Below are 27,985 nucleotides of genomic sequence, written 5' to 3'. Positions count from 1 at the left end.
CAGGGAAGGGGTTTTCGTGGGCCCCATCCATCAGTGCCTCCTCCTGCCGCAGCCGCCCTGGCTGCCGTCCCGCTGGGTTAACCACAGCAGCTAAAAGGAGCAACGGTCTGGGGGGAGAAAACCTCTCCCAAAACACCGGGGGCTTTCTACGGAAGCGGAGTGGAACAAATAACGAACGTGCTGAAAGAAACCGGAGAGGGCCAGAAAGAGCAGAAAAACATCCAGCGAGCCAGAAAGCTCCTGGAGGAGTGAAAACATCTGGGAGAGCTCTCGCTGGATTCTGGGTGCAGATGGGGGTCTGGGTGGGCAGGGGAGGGACCAGAGCTGGGGTGCAGGTCTGGGGAGGAGGGGATGGGACTGGGGGAGAGGGAAGGGATGTGGGGAGAGGGGACTGAGGGGTGGCAGAGAGAATCAGGGGATGGTTTAGGTTGGAAACGACTTCATGGTCACCGAGTCCTCCCCCAACACTGCCCAGGACACCCCCACTCCATCTCCCTCATCCCCAGATGCCCAGGCTCTGAAACCCCTCCAGGGATGATGGGGACTCCAGCCCTGCCCTGGGCAGCCTGGGCCAGGCCCTGACAACCCTTTCCAGGCAGAAATTCTTACCCAGCTCCAACCTAAACCTCCCCTGGCACAACTTGAGTTGTGCCCAAAGTTCCTCTTGTCCCATCCCTTGTTCCTTGGGAGCAGAGCCCGACCCCCCCTGGCTCCAACCTCCTCTCAGTGGGTTGCAGAGAGCCACAAGGTCTCCCCTCAGCCTCCTCTGCTCCAGGATCAACACCCCCAGGGCCCTCAGCTGCTCCTCACAACTTCTCCAGACCCTTCTCCTTCTGCTCCACACCCTTCCCCACCTCCATTCCCTTCTCTGGACACCCCCAGACCCTCCACGTCCTCCTTGCAGCGCTTGGGTCCCCATCCTCAGGCCGGGGCTTGGGATGCGGCTGAGACAACCCCCGGAGGCGGGTGGGTGCGGGGGGTGGGCGGTGCGGGTTCGGTGCGGTGTCCCAGCGGTTCCCCCAGTGCGGGGTACGCGGGGCCCCTCGGGGCGGAGCGGGGCGGGGCGGGGCGGGCCGTGCGCGGTCGCACGTCCGGAGCGGGGCGGGCTGAACCCGGGACCGGCCCATACCTCGCTGTCAGCTGCGCCGCAAGGCTCGGAGCGGTTCGGCTGGGTTCGGTTCCGCTCCGGGCTGAGGTTGGGAGATTGGGCTGGGGGCGGTCGGGTTGGGCTTGGTAGAGGTTGGGGCTGGGCTAGGCTCGGAGAGGCTCGGCTGGGTTCGGAGCGGTTCGGAGAGGTTCGGTCGGGCTGGGTTCTGTTTGGAGATGGCGGTTCCGGAGCCGGACGTGAGACTGGCGCAGGAGAAGGAAGAGGAAAGCGAGGAGGAAAGCGAGATCCTGGAGGAGAGCCCCTGCGGGCGCTGGCAGAAGCGCCGAGAGCAGGTGGGTGCGGGGGAAGAGGGTGCGGGATGGGGGGTGCGGGGGGGATGGTGCTGGCGGGGGCTGCTGCTGCTGCTGCCGTCCCCAGCGGGCTCTGCGGGGGTCTCCGGGCTGTGCGGGGCACCCGGAGGCCGATGCTGGGGGGGACGAGGAGGAAAGGGGAGAAGAGGGGAGGGAGAAGAGAGGGAGAGGAGAGGGAAAGGAGAGGAGAGGAGAAGGAAAGGAGAGGAGAGGAGAGCTGCTGCCGGGCTCTGATCCGCTGGAGGGAGGCTCGGTGCGGGGTGCCCTGGTGCGGGGAATCTGTCTGTGCTCCGGCGCGGGGAGCCCCGGTGCGGGGAGCCAGGTTGTGCCGCGGTGCGGGGCTGTCCCGGTGCGGGGAGCTAGGATGTGTCCCGGTTCGGGCTGTGTCCCGGTGCGAGAAGCCACGCCGTGCCCCGGGGGAGCGGGCAGTGTCCCACAGCCCCTGGTGCTGTCAGGTTTTGGGGGATGGAAGGGCCCATCAGAACCTTTACCTTCCCACCATCGCCGTTCAGGACCTCTCAGTCACTGTGCTCCGGGTCAGCCATGAGCTGCGCTTCTTCCTCCCTAGGAACGAGCAGCAGGAGAAGAGGAAACGGCCTCAAGTTACTCCCAGAGAGGTTTAGATTGGAGATGAGAAAAAGATTCTTCACTGAGAGGGTTCTCAGTGCCAGAGTGGGTGGCCCAGGCTGCCCAGGGAGGTGGTTGAATCCCCATCCCTGGAAGGGTCTCAGACCCTGGGGATGTGGTGCTGAGGGACATGGGTTAAGCTCTGGACTTGGTAGAGTTGGGTTTTGGTTGGACTCGATGATTTTATGGGTCTTTTCCAGGCAGAACAACTCTGTGATCTGTGAGGCTGTTTGCCCCGTCTGGGCTTTGCTGAGATCTCAGTCACCTGCTGAGCTTGGGGCCATCACCACCTTCTGGTGTTCCTCTCTGCTTTCTGGGGCTTCCACACACACACACATCACTCCTTGGTCTCCATTCCTCCTCCCTTACCCCCTCTGCCCACACCTTCTCTGTGTCAGGACCTGGCAGCAGGCTGGAGATCTCCTGTGGATGGTGCCTGAGCCTTGTCCCATGGATGTGTGTCAGGACGTGGCCCTTAGGGTTGTGGTTTAGTGCTGAACGTACAGTGTTGGTCAGAGGTTGGACTGGATGATCCTGGAGGTCTCTTCCAGCCAAAGACATTCTGTGATTCTGTGATCTGACACCACTTTCAGAACCCCAGGGCTCCTTCCCCTCCTTGTTTTTGGTGCTCCTGGAGTACCAGATCCCACCTGTGTGGCACAGCTGAGGTGTTGGAGCCTGCTGGACTTCTGTCTTGTTTAAATTTTTATTTTTTGGCCCATTGTTGGCCATTCCTCAGTCTGTGCCACTCCTGATGGAGCTTCAGCTGCTGCTGCAGGTGATGGGTAAGGCCCTGAAGTGGGATCCTGGAACTGCAGCCTGGTTCTCCAAGCAGTTCCTGGACAATGTGTGTTGAGTCTGAGGCCCCCAAACAGCCTGAGAACCCCTCAGTGTCTGGGGGAAGAAATGTCTTGGCTGTAACTCCTGACTTGAACAATCCCACATCTGTTCTGACCTCACTGTGACACTGAATGGTGTGGATTTTAAACATTTTGGTTCAACAAGGGAGTGCTCTGGAATGCTGGTGAGCCAAGCCCTGGAGGTTTGTCCCATGGTGGCGAAGTGGAGCTGAAGGTGGTGGAGCACAGCCCGGTCGGGTTCGGTTCCACCGAGGGGTTCAGTCTCTGGGTTGTGCCATCCATCTGCAGGGAGGTGTTCAGGGTGGTGCAGGGAGGTGGGAAGGGCCTGGAGGGATGGGATGAGGGAGAACAATTTCAGACTGCAGGAAAAGAAGATGGAGAGATGTTCAGATTCTCTGGGGTGAGGGTAGTGAGACCCTGGTGGTGAGGTCCTTTCCAGCCATGGTTACTCTGATTCTTCAGCCTGGAGACAACACTGCTCTGGAGGAACTTCATAGCAGCTTCCCAGGGTGAACAGAGGCTTCTGGAGGAGATGGAGCTTGGGGTGCTTGGGGGAGGACAAAGGTTTTATCAACTTGTCCAGGGAAGGTTTTTCCACTGTGAGGATAATGCTGGAGAGGGACCCCTACAAGGGCCTGGAGTGATGGGACAAGGGCTTTAAACTGGAAGAGAGGAGGAGGAGAGGAGATGGAGAGGAGATCTTGGGGATAAATTGTTTTATTTGAGGGTGCTGAGCCCCTGGGTGCCCAGGTTGCCCCCAGAAGCTGTGGCTGCCCCATCCCTGGCAGTGTTGAAGGTTGGATGGGGCTTGGAGCCCCCTGGGCTGGGGAGGGGTCCCTGACCATGGCAGGGGGTGAGCTTTGAGGTCCCTTTGCCCCGTTCCATGCTCCCTAGGGTTTGTTTGGCTTTCCTGTGGGCAGTGGCAGGAGGCTGTGGGGTCCCAGAGGGGGTTCTGATATGGTCACAAGGAGTTTGTGGCACCGTGGTCCCATTGTTGGCAACCCCAGAACTTGCCAGGTGGTCCTCAGGCCATGTGCCCCGGGGCAAGCAGGGGACAGTCCTGAAGCAGGGCAGGGCTGGTTCCAGGATCCAGGATCAGTAAAGCTGCTGTTGACAAACAGAAGATGTTCTGTGGGAGGGAGTGGTTTGTCAGAAATCCATCCATGCTTCATTAGGTACCAGGAATTAAAAACCACCGTTTGCTGCCTGCAAGCTGTGGGTCTGGTATCTCCTGACCTCCATCAACAGCTGCTCTGTTTGACACAGGTTCTGGTTGCTGCAAGCACTTGGAGGATTTTTACCAGCAGGGATTTTCTCTCCTGATGATTCATTGCAATTACTTATGCTTTTTAATTTGCTCTTACCAGGACAGGTGGGTCCTGCAGGGCACCCACAGCACTGTGCTTGGTCTCAGGTTTTGCTGTTTCAAAAAGGGGTCCAGGAGCTCCTGGTGAGCTGGCACCTCCAAACTCCTGTCCTAGAGCAGGATCTGGATGCCTGGAGAGCTGCAGTGGGCAGAGGCAATCACCCCAAGGTGTGATAATGCTCAAAGAACCATGGAATGGGTTGGGTTGGGTGAGATCTTAAACATCATCCAGTTCCAACACCCTGCCATGGTCAGGGACCCCTCCCCAGCCCAGGGGGCTCCAGGCCCCATCCAACCTTCAACACTGCCAGGGATGGGGCAGCCACAGCTTCTGGGGGCAACCTGGGCACCCAGGGGCTCAGCACCCTCACCCCAAACCATTTCTCCCTCCCTGCCCAAGATCTCCTCTCCATCTCCCCTCTCCCAGCTCCAAACCCTTCCCCCTGGGAGGCTCCCATCCCTCCAGGCCCTTGTCCCAAGTCCCTCCCCAGCTTTCCTGGAGCCCCTTCAGGACCTGGAAGCTGCTCCAAGGTCTCCCCTGCTTCAATCCTGATGCTCCCTGGAATGGGCTGAGGAGCAGGAGGTGCTGAATCCCTCCTGTGTCTGCATTACTTACCTGTACACAAGGACTTTTCCTGTGGTTTCACACGAGGCCATCAGAGCTGTGCTCCTCTGGGAGGAGGTGGAGCAGCAGCTCAGCATTCAGAATTACCCTGAATGGTAATTGTGGATGTGGAATGGATTTATTCCTGACCTACCCCACTGGGAGAGCAGGGCTGATCCCCACGGGGAGCTCCACCTCAGCTACCCAAGCAAGGAGATGTCCTCCTCTGTAATCCCCTTTCAGCTCAGAGAAGGGAAAGGGGAACTCATGGAGCTCAATGGTCTCTTGTGTGTCTGCTCTAGACCCTGGGGAGCTGGAGGGTCCCCTTCTCTCAGGCCTTTGGAAGGAGCTGAGGGTCACCGTAGCTGAACCTTATGATCAAAGTCAAGTGAGGTGCATCCCACCCCAAATCACTGGGATGAGGAATCTTTCAGGTTCCAGGTATGGACATGGCAGCTGGACCATGCCAGGTCCTAAAGCTGTGCTGGGTCTGGCCATGCTCACCCAGGAGGAAACCATTTCCCTTCTCACCTCCCTTTGCCTTTTTGTGCTGTGTGTGTTCATGGGGGGCAGGAAGAGACAGATTTCCAGGAGCAGATCAGGAAATAAAAGCCCTTACATCTCCACAACATCTGTGGAGAGGGGATCATAGAACCACAGAGTGATTTGGGTGGGAAGGGCCCTCTCAAGGTGCTCCAGTCCCAGCCCTGCAGTCTCAGGGACACCCTCACCCAGCTCAGGGTGCTCAGAGCCTCCTCAAGCCTCACCTTGAACATCTCCAGGGATGAGGCCTCAACCCCCTCCCTGGGCACCCTGTGCCATGGTTCCACTGCCCTCCTGGGACACAACTTGTTCCCAACACCCAGCCCAAATCTGCTCTTCTCCAGTTTAAACCATTGCCCCTCATCCCATCCCTCCAGGCCTTGCCCCAGTCCCTCTCCAGCATTCCCCAGCTCTTGGTGTGGAAGCCCAGCAGAGGGACTGCTGGGGACTTTGCCATGTAGGAGGAGAGGGCTTTGCTCAGCCTTGGGTGGGTGACTTCATTTGCTTTTTTTCCATCCAGGCTGCGCAACAGGAGCAGCAAGGACGAGGAAATTTGGTGTGCAGCCTCTGGTCAAAGTTTTGCAACTTTCCCTCCCTGCATGGGGCTCCTGGGCTGGACCCAGCACCTCCTCCCTGAGCTCAGGGTGTTCTATCCCTGTTGCTTTGCTTTTGCAAATGTTTTATCCAGCTGCAAAGGGCTCTGTTAGGGCCTGTGGATATTTGCTGGGTGGTATTATTATTATTTATACACCATTATTTCAACAGCATCCCTCCCATCCAGTGTTCTGGTGGTGCTGGTGCCTGGAACAGGGCTGCTCATGTTTTCCCATGTGATATTTCATTTCTCCCATTTTGGTCACCTTGTGTAGTAAAAGGGTTAATGACTGAGTGTGTGGTGATACAGAGCCCGTGGACTATGAGCTTTAACTTGTAAAACCAGCAGGATGAACGAGAGGAAGAAGGGAAACCATGAAATAGAAAGAAAGTGGAGAAATGTCAGAACAGAACGTAAAGGAAATAAAGTGATGTTAAAACCTCTGCAAGAGGAGGAGAGTTTTAAAGGGGTGCTGTAGTTTCCCACAGATCAGAAAATGAAAAGAAAATAGAGGAAAATCAGTTAAAACGTTTGTGTTACACTGAGGTGCAAGCAGGGCTCCCATTTTTTTTTTAGATTTTGTTTTTCAGGTGTTAATTATGTTTGCAGTTTGCAGCCAGGATAACCAGTTCTGTGACAGATGATTTGGGAAGCATCCAACTATTTAATATTTGCTACCAGAGTTATTTTTGAAAGCAGCTTTGTTGCCAGCCCTCCCAGGAGACTGGGACTTGAAGTGTGTTTTGTTGTGAAGTGCTTTTCCAGAGCAGAGCAGAGCAGAGCAGAGCAGAGGGGATCAGCTGAAGGACTTAGCTCCTTCTTTCCATGCCAGCTATTTTTTTACTATTATTATTTGTATTTTATTTTCTTTCCTCTCCCCCTTACTGGTTTTACAGCTTTTGTTTGCTGCTGTTGAACTCTGCAGATGAGTTTGCTGTGTTTGCTGACCTCAGCTGATCCAAGGGGCTCCTCTCCTGCCCCATAGGACAGGAGGTGGGGCAGCCCAAGTCGGTGGCAGGGAGGGTGTTGGTGACAGCAAGATGAGAGGGTTTGACCTCAGGTGGCATCACACACCGGGGGTGAACTTTGGAAACAGACAGAAATCCTCTCCTGGGCTCATGGGGCTGGCAGCAGGAGGGACTCTGTGTCCTGGTGTCCTCATGATGCACAGGGACCTTTTGCTTCAGGTTCCCTTTCCCTGTGCTGCTTTTTTTCCTCCATTTCAAGGATCCTTTAATCCTGCAGGATCTCACCCTCTCGGAACAATCCCAGTCCTTGTTCTGGCTGCTGGGCAGGGAGGTGACGTCAGCCCCAGCCTGGTAAAGGTTAGCACAGAAACTTTTTTTTTCATTCATGCAGTAACCCACTCTCTGCTCCCCATCCATCTCCTCCCCCAGGAGCCCTCTCTGCTCCCACCTCCTTGGGATGCTCTTGCCCCAGCATCTCCCCCGTGTCCCCAGCACACTCAGCTCTGCTCCCTCCAAACCAGACCCCGAGGAGAAGTGTTGCCATCACCATCTTCTTGTGTTCCTGGGTTTAACCAAGCTCTTTTCTTGCCCTTTCATTGATTTTTCCCCTGCAGGTGTTTCTCTGCACAGTGGGCAGAGGTTGTCCCTGAGCCTTGCTGGCTCCTGCACCTCTTCTGTCCCTCATCTCCTTATCTCTCTGTAACCAGAGGATGTGCACAGTCCCAGGAGGTTTTTGTATTTCACTTCTGGGACCAGGGAGATGTCCCATGGTCATGTTACAGATTGGATTAAAAGACAATCAACCCCCAGTCAGTTGTCTCCTCCATTTGACCAACAGAATCTGGTGGTGACTCCGTGTTTTCACCTTCCCCTGTGGCTGTGGGTCAGCCTGGGGGGTTGGTTCCCTTTCCTGGAAGCTCTGTGATGGGTTCACTCCATGCCAAGGCAGCAGGAAGGGGAAGATCCCACCAGATCCCTGGTAACTGGGCTGGGCACTGCTCTCCTGCCTGCCTCAGTGTTTTCCAGCTGTCCTTGGATGAGCAAACAACACAAACCAGTCTGTCCCTGGGCATCTATCCCCAGTTCATACTGGTGGGCACTGGGAGGATGCACCAGCAGGATGGGGTCCCACACACCTAGCCTGTCACAGAGCCACAGAATCCAGGGACAGAGGGACCTCAAGGATCATTTGGTCCAAGTGAGCCAGAGCAGGAGATGGCCCAGCTCCTTCTGCAGCTGGATCTGAAAAGTGCCCCATGTTGGGGGAAAACCCTTTGCCCTCTCTGCAGGGGCTCCAGGAAAGCTGGGGAGGGACTTGGGACAAGGGCCTGGAGGGATGGGAGCCTCCCAGGGGGAAGGGTTTGCAGCTGGGAGAGGGGAGATGGAGAGGAGATCTTGGGCAGGCAGGGAGGGAGAAATTCCTTGGGGTGAGGGTGCTGAGCCCCTGGGTGCCCAGGTTGCCCCCAGAAGCTGTGGCTGCCCCATCCCTGGCAGTGTTGAAGGTTGGATGGGGCTTGGAGCCCCCTGGGCTGGGGAGGGGTCCCTGACCATGGCAGGGGGGGCACTGGGGGAGCTTTCAGGTCCCTTCCAACCCATTTGATAATTTAATGATTCCCTGCTCCCACCCCAACCTCTTGGGGTCCCCTCCCCTGCCTGGGGCTCAGAGCTTTCTGCTGCAGAACTGCCGACTTTGGGAACAGCCTCTGCCACCCTGCAGGGCTGCTGCCCCGGGGCCACTGGTGCCTGGGTTTCAGCAGTGAATTTCTGAGGTGTGGTTCATCCCTGGAGCAGAACATGGCTCAGCTTTGGCTGACCACAGCCTGGTGTCTCCTCCCCAGGGTGTGTGTGGTGCCCTGAGGGTAAAACAAACAGGTCACAGCTCCTTTCCTGCCCACCCAGCCCACAGCCCAATGGTGCATCCTCTGCCCAGGAAATTACAGCACTTGTGTTGCCCTCAGGATCTTACCTGGGCTGTGGAAAATTACTCCTCTGTTCCCTTTTTTTATAATTTTTTTCAGCTGTGGGTGGAGAACAGGGATCTCAGTGTTTGCTGCTGGGTGAGAGGGAAAGGCAGCCAAGGGGAGGGCTCCCATCCCACCCAGGGCAGAGAACACCAGGAGGTCAGGGTGGAAGGGACCTCGAGGCCCATCTGCTCCAACCCTTCTCATGTTATTATTGATGTGAGATGTCTCAGCACCCTGTCAAGATGAGACTTCAAACTTTCCAGAGTGAGGGAACCCACCCCTTCTCCTGGGAGCCCATTCCAACCTCTGACTGTCCTCATGGGGAAAAACTCTCCTCTTGTCTCCAGAAGGGTCAGCCTGGTGGGTGGCTGTGGTTCCTGCTCCAGATCCTGCTCTGCCATCCCACGGGAGTGACCCAGGGACCTCCCTGGTGCTGCTGGCAGAGGAGCTCCTGGGGATGGATGGGCAGGAGGGGGTGGGAGCCCCTCGTGTCCTGGCATGGGAGAGCTCTGCTCTGCTGCTTCCACTCTCTGCCTCCTGACTTTGTCTCCTCTGCTTGCAGTAGGGATGGGCATCTGGTGATTGTCCCTGCTCATTGTCCCTGCTCGTTGTCCCTGCTCGTTGTCCCTGCTCATTGTCCCTGTTTGTTGTCCCTGGTTGTTGTCCCTGGTTATTGTCCCTGCTCGTTGTCCCTGGATATTGTTCCTGGATGTTGTCCCTGGTATTGTCCCTGGTCGATGGCTGAGTGCCACTCCTGCACTCCATGCAAGCCTCTATTCCTTCTCCTGGTGCTCACCCTGCAGGATAAGGGATGCTCACCTACACCTCCCTCCCTTCCCACCGTGGCTGCACTGATGTTAAACCAGAGCAGAGCTCATCCTGAGCAGTGCCACTGCCTCCTGGCTCAGCCCCACACCCCTCACTCACCATCCCAGGAGGCTGCTCCAAGCCCCATCCAACCTCCAACACCTCCAGGGATGGGGCAGCCACAGCTTCTGGGGGCAACCTGGGCACCCAGGGGCTCAGCACCCTCACCCCAAACCATTTCTCCCTCCCTCCCTCCCTGCCCAAGATCTCCTCTCCATCTCCCCTCTCCCAGCTCCTAACCCTTCCCCCTGGGAGGCTCCCATCCCTCCAGGCCCTTGTCCCAAGTCCCTCCCCAGCTTTCCTGGAGCCCCTTCAGGCACTGGAAGCTGCTCCAAGGTCTCCCCATTGCAGCCTTCTCTTCTCCAGCCTCAACACCCCCAACTCTCTCAGCCTGGCTCCAGAGCAGAGCTGCTCCAGCCCTCCCAGCAGCTCCAGGGCCTCCTCTGCACTGGCTCCAACAGCTCCGTGTCCTTCTGCTGATGGGGACCCCAGAGCTGGAGGGTTTGGGGGTCTCATCCCCAGGCCATGGTCTCAGTGCAGTCTCCATCCTCTGCTGTGCACACCCTGTTCAGGGGGGATGGATTCTGCTGCCAAAGGTGTTCCCACCTCCTTGCCACCTGCAACCTGAGCAGAAGTCCCTGGAGAAGCCTCAGACAGAGCCCTCAGTGTCACTCAGGCTCATGGGATCTGGGAGCAGGGGCCAGGTTGGGATTTACTCTGTGGAAGAGCTCTTGGGCTCCTCGTGTTCCCTGCTCAGAATTCTGTCTCCAGCAGCCCCTGCCAGGTCCTGGTGCCAGAGGGATAATGTGTCACCATCTCACCCTCTCACGGGGCCTCGGCTTCACCCTGCATGTGGTCAGTGTCACCTGGTGGAGCAGTGGTTCTGCTGCTCCAGACCCAGGGGTTCTGCTCTGGGTCAGAGATGCAGAAGTGTTGTGACCCATGGCATCAACATCTCTGCTGTCCCCAAAGGTCCAGGAGGCTCCTGGTGCTGTGTCACTGGCTGCTGCTTTGCTCTCCTGCACGTTCCTGGGAATTGATTCCCAACACTTCATCTTTCCCCTGGTCTCTGGGTCAGCACCAGTCCAGGAAATCCCAGCAGAGTTTTGATACCCTTTGCTCCAGCCTGAGGATGTGTGGAAGCTGTGGGAAGCCCCCAGCCTGGTCAGGTGTCTCCTGGTGGCCTCTGAATCATGGAATGTTCAGGGTTGCAAGGGAAATTTTAAGATCATCTTCAAGGGCTCCTCTGTTCCTGTTGGCACAGTCAGGATGGAAACCAGAAAATCCTTTTGGTTGTAAGAGATCTTTAAGCTCATCAAGTCCCCTGTGCCATGGTGGTTCCTGTGCTCAGGGTTTCAGAGGGACCCTCCCCATCTCCATCCCCTTCCCCATTGCTCCTTTCATCCAACCCTTGGCACCAACAGCCCCTTGGGGGTTGGGGGGAAAGGACCCTGCAGGAATCAGAATCATTGAGCTCTTCTGGTTAGAAAACATCTCTAAAATCACCCAGTCCAACCATGAACCCAACACTGCCAAGGCCAGCACCCCCCATGTCCCTCATCCCCACATCCCCAGGGCCTGAAACCCCTCCAGGGATGATGGGGACTCCAGCCCTGCCCTGGGCATCCTTTCACCCTCCTGTCTGCTCCTGGGAGTGGGGCCACCAGCAGAGGAACCCTCTGGGAGTGCTCTGTCCCCAGTGCCCCAGGGGTGATGTGGCCATGCTGGTCCTGGTGGCAGGGAGGGATGCTCTGGGGACAGGAGGGCACTGGGATGTCCCTCTGGAGGGATGGGGCCAAGATGGGCTAATCCTGACCACACGAGTGTGGGGTCTGGGGGAGAAGCAGAAGAGCAGCAGAATGTCCTGTCCTCCAGCTGCTGTCCCATGCCTTTTCCCTGGCCTCCCAGGCAGGTAACAACCCACCTTGTACCCATCTGCATCTCCAAATCAGGTGGCACCCCTGAAATCCTTATCCATGGCTCTCCAGCCCTGTTTGCCCATGGTTCTCCAGCCCCATGCTCTCCTTGTCTGACTTCTGCTCCCCCAAAGCCCAGAACTCCATCACCCCTCTCTCCTGGACCATTTCAGACCTTGTTGACCCGAGAAGCTCAGCAGGGAGTGATTTATTGTAAGATGCAATCTGATCTCCTGCAATCTCCTCCTGCTTATTCCCCAGTGATGTTTCCAGCCTGGACTCAGCTCTTGCCAAGGACTTTTGGGAAGAGCCTGAGCAGGGAGTTTGCCCCTCCCAGCTCTGGAGTTGTCCCAGGTCCATCTGGTGTCCATTAGCAGCAGCAGACCCAGCAGCCCTGGAAGGGGTGATGTGACATTGCTGTGGGAAGCTCGAGGTGACCTCTGCCTGGCTCTTGTCACCTGGGGGGCTGCAGGGACAGGGTGAGGGGTGAGGGATTTAACCTCAAAAGGGAAGATTCAGACAAGACACGTGGAAGAATTGTTTTGCAGTGAGGGTGCTGAGACTCTGGCCCGGGTTGTCCCGAGAGGTGGGAGATGCCCCATCCCTGGGACCATTCCAGAGGAGGTTGGAGGGGGCTTGGGACACCCTGGTGTGGTTGGAGATGTCCCTGCTCACTGCGGGGGTTGGAGGAGCTTTGGTGTCCTTTCCAACACAGACCTGGATGGGACTCTGAGCTCTGCCATGCAGCAGTGTTTCTGTGTCTGCCCCATGGGTTTTGTTCTCAGGCAGCACCAGACCAGGTTCCCTCCCCCCTGGACCTCTCTGCTGTTCCTCCCCACATCTCAGAACCCCCCCAGGTACCATCAGATCCATTCTGAGGAGCCCTCAGCAGCGGGGGCAGCAGCAGAGGGGTGACCACAGGGGAAGCAGCTCCAGGATGGTTTCTCCACTGAGCTCTGAGCAAGCAGGAGGTGGCTCTGCCTGCACAGGGACCTGGATCATCCAGACATGGGGATGGGATCCATGGGGTGCCACGGTCCTGCTCTGGGCTCAGGATCTGCAGGCAGGAAGGTGGAGATGGTGAGGATGAGGAGGTGACACCAGGGGTTTCAGCTCGGATCAGAACCTCCCTGCAGAGCAGAAGGAGGCTCTTTGGGTCCATGTTCTCCATTGGATTCTGAGGGCCCTGGGGGTGTTGATCCTGGAGCAGAGGAGGCTGAGGGGAGACCTTGTGGCTCTCTGCAACCCCCTGAGAGGAGGTTGGAGCCAGGGGGGGTCGGGCTCTGCTCCCAAGGAACAAGGGATGGGACAAGAGGAACTTTGGGCACAACTCAAGTTGTGCCAGGGGAGGTTTAGGTTGGAGCTGGGGAAGAATTTCTGCCTGGAAAGGGTTGTCAGGGCCTGGCCCAGGCTGCCCAGGGCAGGGCTGGAGTCCCCATCATCCCTGGAGGGGTTTCAGAGCCTGGGGGTGTGGGGATGAGGGACATGGGGGTGCTGGACTCATCTGAGTTGGGTTCATGGTGGGACTCAATGGTTTGAAAAGACTTTTCCAAGCAGACTGTGACTCTCTGGCAGGAGGAGGTGCAGCAGCCTCCAGTCTCAGCACGTAGGACCCTCTGGTCCTGGGGTTTGGGGGTCTTGGGGCTGTTGAGCCCCTCTCAGAACCAGGTCCTGCCTGGGTCAGGGCTGGTACCTGGCAGTCCTGGGGATGGCTGAGCTGCTGCTGTGCCCAGGGTCTCCAGATGGGCTGAGACCCATCACTGGGTCTGTGCTGAAAGTCTCCTGGGATGATGATGTTTGGGTCATGTCCCCTCCCCAGTGGATCTTGGGTCTCAGCTCTGTGACCTCAGGGATGGGACCTGGTCAGGCAGACCCTGGGGGGGGTCTTGGTGTTTGCCCCGGGTGCCCTTGGGATGCTGGGGAGGTGATGTTCTGGCTCTGGTCTGTCTGGACCTTGTTGTTTGCTCTCTCCAGCAGGAGTGTGGCCATCACTCTGCGTGGGGGGGTCTCCTGTGGCTCTGGGGAGGGGGGTCAGAAGGTGACTGTCCCCAGCAGAGGGGTGGGTGACGTGGGAGCCTCTCTCCTGTCCCATCACCTCCTGGGGAAGCTCCCCATGCGGGACCTTCCTGGGAAGGAGGGGGGTGGAAGATCTTAATGTCACCTCAGGAGCCACCAACAAGGACATTGGGAAAAGGGGGGTTGGTTTTATGCAGATTTTATCAAGGTGCCACTGAACTCCTTGGTAAGGTTCACAACCTCTGGATGTTGGGATTGGAGTGGAAGGATTGGCACAAGGAGAGGAGGAAATGATGGGCCCAGGGACAGGGGGGATGGAGTCAGGGTCAGCTTGGAGCGATGTTCAGGGGGGGTCAGGACAGAAGGGGTGTCTGACACCTTCCTGTGGCTGGCAGGTGAACCAGGGGAACATGCCAGGCATCCAGAGCACCTTCCTTGCCATGGACACGGAGGAGGGGGTGGAGGTGGTGTGGAACGAGCTGCTCTTCACTGACAAGAAAGCCTTCAAAGCACACGAGGTGAGCCCCCCCTCCCCATGGGGACCAGGACCACCCCCCTGGGGCCACCCCCTGCCCCATCCTGGGTGGCAGCACCGTGGCCACCAGGACCTGTCACCCCCTGCTCCTCTCCTGGTGGCATTCTGCTCTCCTTTGGTTTCCCTCTCCACATCTCCTCTGTACCCCAGAACCACCTTTCCCTGGGCTGGGGGCACAGCCTGCTCCCCAGACCCTGCTGTCCTTGTCCCCAGGGCTGTCCTGCCCCATCCCAGGAGCTGCCACCTCATCTGTCCCCTCTCTGCCCACAGGAGAAGATCAAGACCATGTTTGAGCAGCTGGTGCTTGTGGATCACCCCAACATTGTCAAGCTCCACAAATACTGGCTGGATGTCAAAGACTTGAAGGCACGGGTAGGGAGGACTCAGGGAGAGACAGTGCCTGGGAGGAGGAATTCCTGAGGGAACCAGGATGGGGTCCCAGCTCTGCTCCTCACTCCATAACCTCCCCCCCTTCCTGGGGACACTGCTGTCACCCCGGGGCTGCCCACAGGATGGGAAGGTGACACTTCTCCCTCCCCAGGTCATCTTCATCACCGAGTACGTGTCCTCAGGGAGCCTGAAACAGTTCCTGAAGAAGACAAAGAAAAACCACAAAGCCATGAATGCCAGGGTAGGTTCCCTGGGAACAGGCACAGGGGTCCCAGGTGAGGGGGGAGTTTGGTCTCCTGTGAGGTGAGAAGGGAGAGGAGAGGAGAGGAGAGGAGAGGAGAGGAGAGGAGAGGAGAGGAGAGGAGAGGAGAGGAGAGGAGAGGAGAGGAGAGGAGAGGTTGAGGAGACCTTGGAGCAGCTTCCAGGTCCTGAAGGGGCTCCAGGAAAGCTGGGGAGGGACTTGGGACAAGGGCCTGGAGGGATGGGAGCCTCCCAGGGGGAAGGGTTTGGAGCTGGGAGAGGGGAGATGGAGAGGAGATCTTGGGCAGGGAGGGAGGGAGGGAGAAATGGTTTGGGGTGAGGGTGCTGAGCCCCTGGGTGCCCAGGTTGCCCCCAGAAGCTGTGGCTGCCCCATCCCTGGCAGTGTTGAAGGTTGGATGGGGCTTGGAGCCCCCTGGGCTGGGGGAGGGGTCCCTGACCATGGGTTGGGGTGGAACTGGGGGGGATTTAAGGTCCCTTCCAACCAAAACCATTCCATGAATCTCAGCTCTGCCCGTGTTCTTTGGGCAGGGGTTGGGAAGGAGATTGTTGTCCCTGGGAGGCACCATGTCAGCAGGGCTGGTGGAATCAGATGTCCCCAGCACAGGGCTGTGGGTAGAGAGGTCCCAAAGCAGCAGCTCTGGTGGGCACCTCCTTGCAGGGCTCTGCTCTCCTCTCTAGGCATGGAAGCGCTGGTGCACCCAGATCCTCTCTGCCCTCAGGTGAGGTCCCCATCTCCCTCCCCACCTCCTGCTGCTCCCCGGTGGGTGCAGGGGGGTGCTGAGGGCAGCTCTGTGCTCCCCCAGCTTCCTGCACTCCTGTGACCCCCCCATCATCCACGGCAACCTCACCAGTGACACCATCTTCATCCAGCACAACGGGCTCATCAAGATCGGCTCAGGTGGGAGCTGCCACCCCACATCCCCAGGGGACGGGGACTCAGGAGGGGCCTGGGGGGCTCTGCAGGGTGGGCTTGGACCCTGGGGGGTCCTGAGGGGTCACCCGGGCAAGGCTGGACTGACCTCTGCTGTTGGTGTCCCCTGCCCCATGGCTCCTGACCTGTTCCCTCCTGGATCGGTGGTGACAACCAGTGTGGCACAGGGTGTTTGCAAATGGTGAGTGTCCCCTGCCACCCCTCCTGGCTCATCAGTGTCCCCTGCCACCCCTCCTGACACATCAGTGTCCCCTGCCACCCCTCCTGGCTCATCAGTGTCCCCTGCCACCCCTCCTGACACATCAGTGTCCCCTGCCACCCCTCCTGGCTCATCAGTGTCCCCTGCCACCTCCTCCAGCACATCACTGTCCCCTGCCACCCCTCCTGACACATCAGTGTCCCCTGCCACCCCTCCTGACACTTCAGTGTCCCCTGCCACCTCCTCCAGCACATCAGTGTCCCCTGCCACCCCTCCTGGCTCATCAGTGTCCCCTGCCACCTCCTCCAGCACATCAGTGCCCCCTGCCACCTCCTCCAGCACATCAGTGTCCCCTGCCACCCCTCCTGGCTCATCAGTGTCCCCTGCCACCCTTCCTGACACATCACTGTCCCCTGCCACCTCCCCTAGCACATCAGTGTCCCCTGCCACCCCTCCTGACACATCAGTGCCCCCTGCCACCCCTCCTGGCTCATCAGTGTCCCCTGCCACCTCCTCCAGCACATCAGTGTCCCCTGCCACCCCTCCTGACACATCAGTGTCCCCTGCCACCCCTCCTGGCTCATCAGTGTCCCCTGCCACCCTTCCTGACACATCAGTGTCCCCTGCCACCTACTCCAGCACATCAGTGTCCCCTGCCACCCCTCCTGGCCCATCAGTGTCCCCCTCCCTCCTCCCCCCATGCCATCAGTGTCCCTTTGCCACCTCTCCCTGTGCCATGGGTGTCCCTCAGGGAATTGCTGCTCCTGTGGTCGGATCCAGGAGGGTGTCCCAGGGGAGGAGGTGTCCCAGGGGTGGTCTGGGTGGGCACCCAGCAGTCCCGGCAGCCCTGGGCCAAGTCCTGGGGGTGTTGGGGTGCAGAAGGTTCCTCTGTCCCCACAGCCATCCCCGATGACCTCCGGAGCCCCATCCGCATCGAGAGGGAAGAGATCCGGAACCTCCACTTCTTTCCCCCGGAGTACGGACGTGAGTGGGGGCTGGGATGGGAGGAGGGGGACCTGGGGGAGCCAGGGGGGTCCTGGGGGGGTCCTGGGGGGGATGGAGTCTTTGTCTGGAACTGCTCCCTCTGCTCAGCACCAAAGGTGCCAACTGGGAGCCAGGAGGGGGTCTTGGGGTGAGGAGTAGAGGGGATGCTATGGGGGAGGGGGGGGTCAGGGCAAGGGGGAGAACCCCCCCAGAGTGGGGATGGAGAGGGAATGGGGAGCAGGAATGGAGCAGCTCTGGAGCCAGGGGGAGAGAGTTGGGGGTGTTGAGGCTGGAGAAGAGAAGGCTGCAATGGGGAGACCTTGGAGCAGCTTCCAGGTCCTGAAGGGGCTCCAGGAAAGCTGGGGAGGGACTTGGGACAAGGGCCTGGAGGGATGGGAGCCTCCCAGGGGGAAGGGTTTGGAGCTGGGAGAGGGGAGATGGAGAGGAGATCTTGGGCAGGGAGGGAGGGAGGGAGAAATGGTTTGGGGTGAGGGTGCTGAGCCCCTGGGTGCCCAGGTTGCCCCCAGAAGCTGTGGCTGCCCCATCCCTGGCAGTGTTGAAGGTTGGATGGGGCTTGGAGCCCCCTGGGCTGGGGGAGGGGTCCCTGACCATGGCAGGGGGGGCACTGGGTGGTGATCTCTGAGGTTCCCCCAGTCCAAACCATCTGGGATTCCCTGCTTCTCATTATTGTTAGGGGATTAAGGGGATCTCAGGATGAGCAGGAACATCTCTGAGCTGGTGCCTGGGTGGCTCAGGAAAACTCAAACCCATGAGAAATGTTACAGCAATTATGGGAAAAATGAGTAAATAATCTTTGTGCCATGTGGGAACTGGAGATGCAGTTCCCTTCTTGACTGTTTTTGGGAAAAATCTGAGGGGGATAAGTGTGAAATGTTTGTGCAGGGACCTGTGGGGAGCAGGGGGAGGTCAGAGCAGGGCAGGGGTGGGGATGAGGGGGGTGAGTGCTGAGCTCTGCCCATGCCCTGATGTGTTCCTGGGTTGGGTTTGCAGAAAAAGCTGATGAGACTGCTGTGGACATCTTCTCCTTTGGGATGTGTGCACTGGAGGTATGGAGAGCACTCAGCCAGCAGGGCTGTGGGGGTTTTCCTGCTGAGCCTCTGGGGATCCTGATGGACTCAGGACCTCCCTGAGGAGTTTCCTGGCCCTTTTCCAGACCTCACAGTGAGCTGGAGATCCCTCACAGTGATGGGGGCTGCAATGGGGAGACCTTGGAGCAGCTCCCAGGTCCTGAAGGGGCTCCAGGAAAGCTGGGGAGGGACTTGGGACAAGGGCCTGGAGGGATGGGAGCCTCCCAGGGGGAAGGGTTTGGAGCTGGGAGAGGGGAGATGGAGAGGAGATCTTGGGCAGGGAGGGAGGGAGGGAGAAATGGTTTGGGGTGAGGGTGCTGAGCCCCTGGGTGCCCAGGTTGCCCCCAGAAGCTGTGGCTGCCCCATCCCTGGAGCACTGTGGTGGGTAAGGAAGGAGTCTGAGGTCAGGGACACCACAGCCATGGAGCAGTGGGGATCCCAGTGGAGATGTGGAACCTGAGCAGGGGATGTCCCCTTGGGAAGCCCTCAGGGACTGAGCCGGGGCTTGGGCAGATGCAGCCGTGGCTGATCTCCTCCTTCCCCAGATGGCTGTGCTGGAGATCCAGACCAACGGGGACACTCGGGTCTCAGAGGAGGCAATCATGAGGGCTCGACATTCCCTGGATGATCCCAACATGCGGGTGAGTGGCAGGGCTCCCAGGGGTCCCCCTGGGATGTCACTCTGTCCATCTCCATCCTTCCCCTCTGGTGCTCTCTGGGACATCAGAAGAAGCACAGCAAATTGTACCCCAGGAGCTGTGGCTGCCCCATCCCTGGCAGTGTTGAAGGTTGGATGGGGCTTGGAGCCCCCTGGGCTGGGGGAGGGGTCCCTGACCATGGGTTGGGGTGGCACTGGGTGATCTTTAAGGTCCTTTTCAACCAAAACCCTTCTGTGAGCCCAGGAACAGGGTTTAATAAGGCTCAGTAGACCTAGGGCTCACCAGACCAACTTGGAACCAGCTCAGAGGCAGCTGGACCCTTGGATCCCCCTCCATCTTCTTTCCTCACCCAACTCAACCCCTCCCTTCCTCTTCTTTTGTCCTCGCTCCAGAACATCCCAAAATCCACTTGTACACTCCTCAAATTCTCTTGTTTGAGCTCAGAATTACCCCTTGGCATCCCACAGGAAACCCTCCCCCCTCTGGAGCAGTGGTCCCTGTGCTGGGGTGATGTCCCAGAGGGGGTTTTCTTCTCCTCAGCCTCCAGCACCTCCTTCTCCACCTCTTTGGGGTCCTTCTTTGCCTCCAGCTTGTGTCTCCTCTTTAACCCTCAGGAGTTCATCCTCTCCTGCCTGACCCTCAACCCGGAGAAGAGACCCACAGCCAACAACCTGCTCTTCCACCGGGTGCTCTTTGAGGTCCATTCCCTGAAGCTGCTGGCAGCACACTGCTTCATCAACAACCAGTGTCAGTCCCAGAGCCCCCTGCCCCAGCCCACCTCCTGATGATGCCCCTCTGGAAGAGCCCAGGGCCTGGAGACCTTCCCTGGGGTCTGTGCTGTAGGGATGGGGTCCCCACAGTCCCTTTCTGCCTCTGCCTTAGATCTGATGCCAGAGAACGTGGTGGAGGAGAAGATAAAGGAGCTGGACCTGAACATGGTGATGGCAGAGATCAGGAGAGAGGGGCAGCCAGGAGCTCAGTGGAGGTGAGGATCAGGTACCAGGGTCTGCAGCACTGGCATCCAGCCTGCTGGTCCTGGTGCTGTGGCACAGGACACCTTCCCACCACCCTCCTGTCCTCCTGGGTCCTGCCCGTGGGTGACACCAACCCCAGGAAAAACTCCAGGACTGGGGCAGAGCAGCTGCAAAGTGCCTGGAGGAAAAAACACCCTGGGGGGGATTGGTAGTGGCTGAACATGAGCCAGCATGTGCCCAGGTGGCCAAGGTGGCCACCAGCATCCTGGCTGGTGTCAGCACTGGGGTGGGCAGCAGGAGCAGGGCAGGAATTGTCCCCCCACACCTCAAGTGCTGGGGTCAGTTCTGGGTGAGAAAAGGGCCCTGGAGGGTCTGGGGGTGTCCAGAGAAGGGAATGGAGGTGGGGAAGGGTGTGGAGCAGAAGGAGAAGGGTCTGGAGAAGTTGTGAGGAGCAGCTGAGGGCCCTGGGGGTGTTGATCCTGGAGCAGAGGAGGCTGAGGGGAGACCTTGTGGCTCTCTGCAACCCCCTGAGAGGAGGTTGGAGCCAGGGGGGGTCGGGCTCTGCTCCCAAGGAACAAGGGATGGGACAAGAGGAACTTTGGGCACAACTCAAGTTGTGCCAGGGGAGGTTTAGGTTGGAGCTGGGGAAGAATTTCTGCCTGGAAAGGGTTGTCAGGGCCTGGCCCAGGCTGCCCAGGGCAGGGCTGGAGTCCCCATCATCCCTGGGGGGGTTTCAGAGCCCCACAGATGTGGGGATGAGGGACATGGGGGGTGCTGGGGTCAGGGTTGGTCTGGGTGCTCTTACAGCTCTTTTCCAACCAAAACAATTCCATGAGCAGTCATCTCCCTGTGCTGTTTCTCTCCAGGTACTCAGAGGTTTCCTTCCTTGAACTGGACAAATTCTTGGAAGATGTCAGGTGGGTTGAAGGTTCTGCCTGACCCAGCTCTGGTCCCCCCCATCCCTGTGCCCACAGCTCCTGGGGCAGTGTGGAGCCTGGGTCAGGGGGCTGTCCTGCAGCACCCACCCCATGTCCCTTCACCCTGCAGCTCCTGGTCCTGTCCCATCCCCTCTGCAGTGTCCCCCATGGCAGGGGGGGGAGCACAGGGCTCACTTCTTTGTCCTCCCTCTGTGTCTGCACCAGGAATGGGATTTATCCCTTGATGAACTTCGCTGTTTCCAGACCCCACACCCTCCCCCGTGCACTCTCCCAGCCCCCAGAGGACCCTCAGAAAGCCAAAACCCCCACCCCAGAGCCCTTTGATGTGGAGACCAGGAAGGTAAGGTCAGACCCAGGTGGGGACAGAGGGCAGGAGGTGGATGGTTCCCCCTTCCCCACTCCTGGCTGCAGGAATGCCTCTCCCTTTGCCATGTCCTGGAGCCCAGGCAGGGCTGAGCTCCTCTCCTTGGCTTCCCCAGGATCTGGGCAGTGCCTTTGGATGGAGCTCCTGAGGTCCATTTCACCCCAGGACCTTCTGGAGCATCCCCAGGGCCTGGGATCCTCTGGCTCTGGTTCTCCAGGGTTCTCCCTGGTCCCTGCAGCAGCTCCAGCCCAGGCTCATCCTGGTGGCTCCTCCATTGCTCCAGGTTCTGCAGGTTCCTTGGGAGGCCCAACAGTGGGTGCAGCACCTGCACCCCAAGGTTATCAAGTGCTGAACAGAGCAGAGTACCCCTCAGTCCCCAGGATGTGCCCCGGGATGCTCTTGGCCTTCCTTACAGCTCATGTCCTGCTCACCATGACCCCAGACTCTTTCCAGCAGAACCAGTAAAGCTTCCCTGACAGCCAGGCAGCCTGGAATTATTCCTTCCCAGGGCCTGGAGCTGGTGTTTGTCCTTTGCTGATGTGAGCACTGGGAGACAAGGTTGTTGGGCACCATCAGCAGGGCACAGCTCAGGCACTTCCATGGCTTCTGTCTCCTGGAGCACTTCCCCCTCCTCCAGAGGGATCCTGGGGCTCTCTGCACTTCTCTAAATCCCATCTGGTACCTTTTGTGGGTGCTGCTGACACCTCCAGTCAGTCACCATCCATCACCACCAGCATCCTGGCTTGGAGCAGGAGTGGTGTGGGCAGCAGGAGAGGGGCAGGGATGGTGTCCCTGCACCCAGCATGGAGAGGCTGCACCCCCAGGGCTCTGCTCAGCTCGGGGCCCCTCACTACAAGGAGGACAGTGAGGTGTGGGAGAGGGTTCAGAGAAGGGCAACCAAGTGGTGAAGGGTCTGGAGAAGAAGTCCTGGGAGGAGAGGGTGAGGGAATTGTTCAGCCTGGAGAAGAGGAGGCTCCCAGGGGAGCTCAGAGCAACCTTCCAATATCTGAAGGGGCTGCAAGAAAGCTGGGGGAGGGCTTTGGACACGGGGGGGTAGGGAGAGGAGAAGGGAAATGGGTTAAAACTTGGAGAGAAAGGGGAGATTGAGGTTGGAGATGGGAAAGAAATTCTGGAATTTGAGAGTGGGGAAAGCCTGGAACAGGCTGAGAGAGTTGGGGGTGTTGAGGCTGGAGAAGAGAAGGCTGCAATGGGGAGACCTTGGAGCAGCTTCCAGGTCCTGAAGGGGCTCCAGGAAAGCTGGGGAGGGACTTGGGACAAGGGCCTGGAGGGATGGGAGCCTGCGAGGGGGAAGGGTTTGGAGCTGGGAGAGGGGAGATGGAGAGGAGATCTTGGGCAGGGAGGGAGGGAGGGAGGGAGAAATGGTTTGGGGTGAGGGTGCTGAGCCCCTGGGTGCCCAGGTTGCCCCCAGAAGCTGTGGCTGCCCCATCCCTGGCAGTGTTGAAGGTTGGATGGGGCTTGGAGCCCCCTGGGCTGGGCGAGGGGTCCCTGACCATGGCAGGGGGGGCACTGGGGGGGGTCTGAGGTCCCTTCCAACCCTACCACTCCATGATTCCATGATCTGGAGAACAAGTCCTGGGAGGAGAGGCTGAGGGAAGTGGGAATGTTCAGTGTGGAGAAGAGGAGGCTGAGAGGAGACCTCATTGCTCTCTCCCTGCAAGGAGGTTGTAGGGAGGTGGGTGCTGGGCTCTGCTCTCCAGGGAGCAGGGAGAGGAGCAGAGGACATGGGCTGGAGGTGCCCCAGGGGAGGTTTAGAGCAGATCTGAGGAAGGATTTCTGTCCTGAGAGAGCAGTCAGGGATTGGAAGGGGCTGCCCAGGGAGGTGGTGGAGTCACCATCCCTGGAGGGATTTCCAGCCCGTGTGGATGGGGCACTCCAGGAGATGCTCTGGTGGGTGACACAGATACTGAGAGCTTTTACTGGGGGGCCCTGGTGGTCTCAGAGGGGTTTTCCAGCTGTGACAATCCTGTGACTGTCTTTGTGTTGCCATGGTTGACACGAATGACATGAGAAGTGACAAAACAACCTCATAGTCACATGAATTAATGGTAAAAACACCATCTGGGTCTACACCTCATCCTTATTCCTGCAAGGCCCTGTGAGATGCCTCCCTGCAGAGAGCACCCCCACATCAGGTGCTTCCTCTCTGCTGAGAATCAGCTCTCAGAGCACTTCACTCAGCACCCACCTCACTGCAGCCTCCTCCAGGGAGGTGGAGAGGGTGAGAAGGTCTCTCCTCCACCTCCTCCTCTCCAGGCTGAAGAGCTCCAGCTCCTTCAGCCTCTCCTTGTAGGTGCTGTGGGTGGAAGGGGAAGGTCAGGCTGGATGGGAATTAAGGGCTTGAAGTGGGAATTGGAGAGACCTGCTTGGGGAGCAGCAGTAAAGCAGCCCCGGGGGAGCCTGTGCCCAAGCTCATGGGGGTTTTGTCCTCTTGCAGGTGGTGCAGATGCAATGCAACATGGAGCTGAACGAGGACAAGACCCAGTGGCATGTGAGTGTTGAGCACTGAGGTGCTGGGGCTCTGCACCCCCTGCCCAGGACAGAGCTTGGGAGCAGCACCCAAAGCCTTCCCCTTCTCCCTTTATCATCAGCAAAGCCCAAAGAAGAACAAATCCTCTGAATTCCCCTCTGGCTGCAGCACAGGGAGGCCCTGGCAGCTTTCTCAGGACATTTTTAACTCAACATCTTCCTAGCCCCAGGGTTAGATGTGGCTTTTGAGAGGAGGTTCCTCTGAAAGACACTGAGACTGCTCACCCCCAGCACCTCCCTGCCCGCAGCTGCTGCTGGAGCAGCCAGAGAGGGGTTTGGGAAGAGCTCTGGCACAGCCCTAACTCCAATTTTATATCTTGTTGTGAGGATCATTGGTGCCTCTGCTGATACACACACGGCAGGGGGTTGCAAAAGGAACAGGTCTTATAGGTACAGCAACTCACAGAGATTTGTTTCAGGGAGAGGAAACAAGAAGTGACCTTTAAAAGAGAGGTTTGTACTAGGAAAGGGCTTACAGAAATGAATCACTCTGGGGAAAGGGCTGTTAAGAGAAGGAAAAGAGAAATTAAGGTTCTTTTCACCCTCGGGGGCTGATGGCCACAGGGGAAGGTCCTGGGCTGCTCCTGAGCTGTGGTTTGAAGTTATCATCAAAAAAGGAGCATCTCCTTTTCCCTCAGAGTTTTTATACTGAAAAAAAGGTTCTGTTTTTGTTAATTACTGTCAGATTGGGGGATTTCTTTGATATTCCAGAATTCTTCAGGTTTTGTTACCTGATACTGACTTCCATCCCCTGTCTGACAGCTCATCAGGAGCCCCTCGTTAGCATTTTATCTGCAGCTGACTGATGAGAGTTTGGTGCAGTCAGGGGGTTAACACATTTCAAACAGAAATGCCAGACCAGGCTTGTTTACTGATACCTTTTAACTGAGGTGAGCCAGAGGGAAAAAAAAAAAAGTTTGCTGTAGGTTTGGTTATTTTTTTCTGTAAGAGAAGAGAAATGCTGAACCAAGAGACAACTCCTCATTTCAATGCATCCACATCAAGTTTTCCCTTCTTCCTGCAGCTTACTCTTCTGCTGATCCTGGAGGACAAGCTGCATCGCCAGCTCAGCTACGACTTGCTGCCCAGTGAGTTTGTTTGAGATAAATCCATTTGTGTGTCTGGGGACAGCAGCTCTGCTTGGTGGCACTGGGCAGGTCCAGGCTGAGGCTGGGTCAGACCCAGGGATGGGGATGGGCACGGTGGGGTTGATGGATGGACTCAGTGATCCTGTGGTCACTCATCTTGTGTTCCCACCATCCCTGTCTGCAGCTGATAACTCCAAGGACTTGGCCATGGAGCTGGTGCACTATGGATTCATCCATGAGGTAACCTTGCTCCCACTCCTCATCCCAGTCATGCAGGCACCGTGTGACCGAGAGCCACCCCAGATCCCTGTCTCACCTCCTGCCATCCCCAGATCCCTGTCACACCATCCCAGATCCCTGTCACACCATCCCACATCCCTGTCACACCTCCTGCCACCCCAGATCTCTGTCACATTTCCTACCATCCCAAATCCATGTCACATCTCTTGTCCCATCCCCAGATCCCTGTCACACCTGGTGTCATCCCAGATCCATGTCACACCATCCCAGATCCCTGTCACACCTCCTGCCATCCCAGACCCTGTCACACCTCCTGCCATGCCAGATCCATGTCACACCTTGTGCCACCCCAGATCCCTGTCACACCATCCCAGGTCCCTGTCACACCATCCCAGATCCCTGTCACACCACCCCAGATCCCTGTCACACCATCCCAGGTCCCTGTCACACCATCCCAGATCCCTGTCACACCACCCCAGATCCCTGTCACACCATCCCACATCCCTGTCACACCTCCTGCCATCCCAAATCCATGTCACACCTCCTGCCACCCCAGATCCCTGTCACACCTGGTGCCTGGGAGCAGCCAGAAGGGACTGTCCTGTGGTGATGTCAGGGTCAATGACATCAACCTGGCAGTGACTGAGTGACAGTTTTGGGTTTGTTTCCAGTAATTCCAAAACCCCTCTCTGATTCTGTAAGAAACCACCTACACCTGGGAGGGGCAGAGATGATTTATGTGCAAAATAATTCCCAGGCCTGCTAAAGGTGACATTATTATTTTTGTGTTCTCTGTTAGCAGTGAGGATATCAGAAAGCAGATGGCCATAAACTTGAGGTTCATTGCTCACAGAATCATAGTCACAGAATGATTGGGGTTGGGAGGGACCTTAGAGCTCATCGAGATGCAGATGGTCAGGATAAAATTAAACAAAAGAAGCTGAAGCTGTTGTGTTCCTTCAGATCAAAGCACCAAGGAGCTGTCTGCTCTTTGGCCTTCATGTCGCACCCAAGACAAAAAGGCTCCTTTCTTAATTGATCATTGGGTGTTAGGATAATTAATTATGATTAATCATGAGTGTGTTGGAGATGTGCTTGTGAGTTGTTCTTGTCCCATATGGAAACTCAGCTGAAGCGAGTGAAGAAACTCAGCTGAAGCCACCAGTGAAGGTGGTGCCCAGTAATAAGGATAATGGGATCTACAGAGATAATGGGATGTACTGGAGAGATCCCCTGGAGAGCTGGGAGGTGCTGAAGGGCCTTGAGCATCTCTGCTGGGAAGAAAGAGTGAGAGCCCTGGGGGTGTTGAGGCTGGAGAAGAGAAGGCTGAGAGGGGATCTGCTGAATGTCTGTCAGTAGCTGAGGGCTGGGGGGCAAGAGGAAGGGCTCAGTCTCTTTTGGGTGGTGCCCAGGCCAAGGAAGAATGGGTTGAAGCTAGAAGATGGGAAGTTCCAGCTCCAGGGGAGGAGAAACTTCTTTGCTGTGAGGCTGAGGGAGCCCTGGCCCAGGCTGCCCAGAGAGGTTGTGGAGTCTCCTTCTCTGGTGCCTTCCAAACCCCTCCTGAACCCCCCAACCTCCAGATGAGGTTCCTCTCCTTCTCTGGTGCCTTCCAAACCCCTCCTGAACCCCCCCAACCTCCAGATGAGGTTCCTCTCCTTCTCTGGTGCCTTCCAAACCCCTCCTGAACCCCCCCAACCTCCAGATGAGGTTCCTCTCCTTCTCTGGTGCCTTCCAAACCCCTCCTGAACCCCCCCAACCTCCAGATGAGGTTCCTCTCCTTCTCTGGTGCCTTCCAAAGCCCTCCTGAACCCCCCCAACCTCCAGATGAGGTTCCTCTCCTTCTCTGCTGCCTTCCAAACCCCCCGTGGATGTGTTCCTGTCTGGGCTGCCCTGGCTGATCCTGCTGTGCCAGGGTTGGACTCCAGCATCTCCAGAGGTCTTTCCAACCCCCCCATTCTGTGATCCCATGGAATTGGTGTCCTGGGGTGGAACCCTGGCAGGCAGGAGATGTCCATGGCAGCCAAACCAAACTGATCTGTTGGTGTGGGTTTGTTTTTTTTTCCTGTTCTTTCAGGATGACTGTGAGAAGCTGGCCAATTTCCTGGAAAATGCCTTCCACAAGTACCGCTCTCCTCCCTTGTGAGTGCCCAGGCTGGAGCTGGGGACAGTGCTGTCCCCCTGTTCCCCAGGGAATGGGACGTGCACCAGACCAGAACCAGAACCACCCGAGCGGCTCCTGACCGAACTTCCCCCCGTGGGACCCAACGGGCCACTCGCTCCTGACTGAACCTCTGCAGTCCTGGGGAGGTGGATGTGGTCTGGAAAGGCCACAGGAGGTGGAGAAGTCATCAGCAAACACCAGAACCTGCAGAGGCATCGGGAGAGGTCGGGACCAGAGCAGGAGCTCGTGTCCTGGTCCCTGCTCCTGCAGCAGCAAGCCAAAGGGATGTGGGAGGCAGGGGATGCCCCATCCTGCAGCCCCTTCCCCACGGGGTAAAGCTGCTGCCAGAATCCCACAAACTGACAAATTTCCCTCTGGGAACCAAAAGCTTTTCTCACTGCAAGTCCCAACGCTGATTTTTGGGTTGTTTTTCCCCTTTTTGCTGGCTGGAGGAGAGGAGAAGGCTTGGAAAGCTCTGGCCTGGTGTCCCCCCAGGTGCCGCATCCCCGTTTTTATGACCCGTTTCTCCTGGTTTTGGAGGTTTTCCCCAGCACGGCTGAACCACGGCGCTGCCTTGCGGCTCGAATCGCACAACTCGGTGTGAGCTGAGGAGAGGACTCTGATCCAGCAGGAGCAGAAATCCCAGAACATCCAAACCCCAACGCTGGATCCCAACGCTGGGGATCAGCCCAAACCTCCGTGGTGCTCAAGAAAACCCTTCTGCTCCTCCAGAAAACCCTTCTGCTCCTCCAGAAAGCCCTTCTGCTCCTCCAGAAAGCCCTTCTGCTCCCCCAGAAAACCCTTCTGCTCCCCCAGAAAACCCTTCTGCTCCTCCAGAAAAC

At 57.9% G+C, this 27,985-nt stretch overlaps 1 protein-coding gene across 3 annotated transcripts; it reads left to right on the top strand.

Annotated features, from left to right (window-relative positions):
* The first annotated feature begins 1,092 nt into the window (after window positions 1–1,092).
* Window positions 1,093–27,858, top strand: NRBP2 (nuclear receptor binding protein 2). Of its 3 annotated transcripts, none has more exons than XM_030444270.1 (18): window positions 1,093–1,440; window positions 14,180–14,302; window positions 14,590–14,685; window positions 14,861–14,950; window positions 15,649–15,689; window positions 15,774–15,868; window positions 16,059–16,082; window positions 17,001–17,084; window positions 18,096–18,151; window positions 18,718–18,813; window positions 19,446–19,578; window positions 19,714–19,816; window positions 20,672–20,722; window positions 20,948–21,083; window positions 23,563–23,616; window positions 24,679–24,742; window positions 24,927–24,982; window positions 27,057–27,858. In XM_030444270.1, exons 1-18 carry the CDS (start codon window positions 1,324–1,326, stop codon window positions 27,123–27,125), a joined length of 1,488 nt encoding a protein of 495 aa, XP_030300130.1. In that variant the 5' UTR covers window positions 1,093–1,323; the 3' UTR covers window positions 27,126–27,858. The 3 variants fall into 3 exon arrangements, with proteins under 3 accessions (XP_030300130.1, XP_030300129.1, XP_030300131.1); XM_030444269.1 differs by having other exon boundaries at window positions 1,126–1,440; window positions 14,590–14,691; XM_030444271.1 differs by lacking the exon at window positions 20,672–20,722 and having other exon boundaries at window positions 1,126–1,440; window positions 14,590–14,691; window positions 20,987–21,083.
* The last annotated feature ends 127 nt before the right edge of the window (window positions 27,859–27,985 follow it).

This window comes from Calypte anna, chromosome 2 (assembly GCF_003957555.1).
Source record: "Calypte anna isolate BGI_N300 chromosome 2, bCalAnn1_v1.p, whole genome shotgun sequence".
Taxonomy (NCBI): Eukaryota; Metazoa; Chordata; class Aves; order Apodiformes; family Trochilidae; genus Calypte; species Calypte anna.
This window is presented reverse-complemented; position numbering and strand designations above follow the sequence as displayed.